At 48.2% G+C, this 1,071-nt stretch overlaps 1 protein-coding gene across 1 annotated transcript in view; it reads right to left on the reverse strand.

Annotated features, from left to right (window-relative positions):
- The window catches only part of LOC105537679 (supervillin-like), a 118,616-nt gene that overhangs the window by 67,099 nt on the left and 50,446 nt on the right, over positions 1–1,071 (reverse strand). Inside the window, 1 exon segment of the mRNA XM_011977331.1 lies at positions 374–683. Coding sequence (XP_011832721.1) covers positions 374–683 — 310 coding nt within the window.

The following is a 1,071-nucleotide window of genomic DNA, read 5'->3' on the forward strand; positions in this document are numbered from 1 at the left end:
GACCTCTCCACCCGTGATTTGCTTTTAGAATCAAAGGGCAGAGAGTATAAGGAAGGCAAACGAAGACAGAGAAAGAGAAGACAGCAAAGGATTATGCATCTCCGTGAGTCAAGGCACAGACACCGCCAAACCCCTTTTCATGCCTCTACCATGCAGGTAAGGAAGGAGACATTCCAGAGACCCAATCCGCTAGTTCCCCATTAGTAGGCAGAAGCAGAGTGGTAGTTTTTGAGCCATTTTCTGCATAGTCGCCCTGCACACACTTGTGAGCTAAGCTAATATGATTCAATGCAGAACACAACACAGGTCGAGGAGTGAATCATTCTGCCAGGGACGTGCAAGTGACACAGCTGGAGGGCGTGTGAAGCATCACCTAAAGTTGATGCTCCTCCTCTTCCTCCTCTTCTTCCTCCTCCTCCTTCTTCTGCTGCTGCTTTTGACTTGCAGATATGAAGAACTGGGCTATCCTTTCTGTCATCTTCTAGAACCTTCAAGGTAGGAGGTTTGGGGACATTCTGGGTGGCTGATTCTACCCAACTGCACTCAGATACAGTTTCTGAGGTTTCTGTCATCACCAGCTTGGCGGTGTGACCGGTATCCGCGGGTTGGACGTAGCCACGGATTAGCTGTCCTGCAGAGCCTGCTGCCTTACTGGGGACCCTATCAAAGGCCGAGTGCTTAGACTGAAATGACAGGTAAGGGACTGGTGCTGGCTGGTGTCTCTTCTGAGTTACCGACTCTGAGGTGAGTTCAGGGCTGTTTCGAGCACTTTCCTCTCATCAATTTTTCTCTAAGTCTTTAAGAAAGAAAAAGGATTTAAGTTGCAAAGTGCGGTAACAGCCTCACAGGAGGAAAGCATGCGTGATCACAGATTACCAGTGAATGGAAACCGACCTCAAGAGAGAATAACTTGTGAAAAAGCATTTTGGTGTCTAATGTTAGAAACCAACTACTTGTCAGATGCTTCTGAGTTGACTTTCCAATTTGCATATGTATGCCCGGGAGGTGCAAAACTAACTCTAACCCCTGCAAAAGCTGGCAGGGGTCAGATGCTATCCTGGGGAAGAACGG

This window comes from Mandrillus leucophaeus, unplaced genomic scaffold, assembly GCF_000951045.1.
Source record: "Mandrillus leucophaeus isolate KB7577 unplaced genomic scaffold, Mleu.le_1.0 Scaffold178, whole genome shotgun sequence".
Classification (NCBI taxonomy): domain Eukaryota; kingdom Metazoa; phylum Chordata; class Mammalia; order Primates; family Cercopithecidae; genus Mandrillus; species Mandrillus leucophaeus.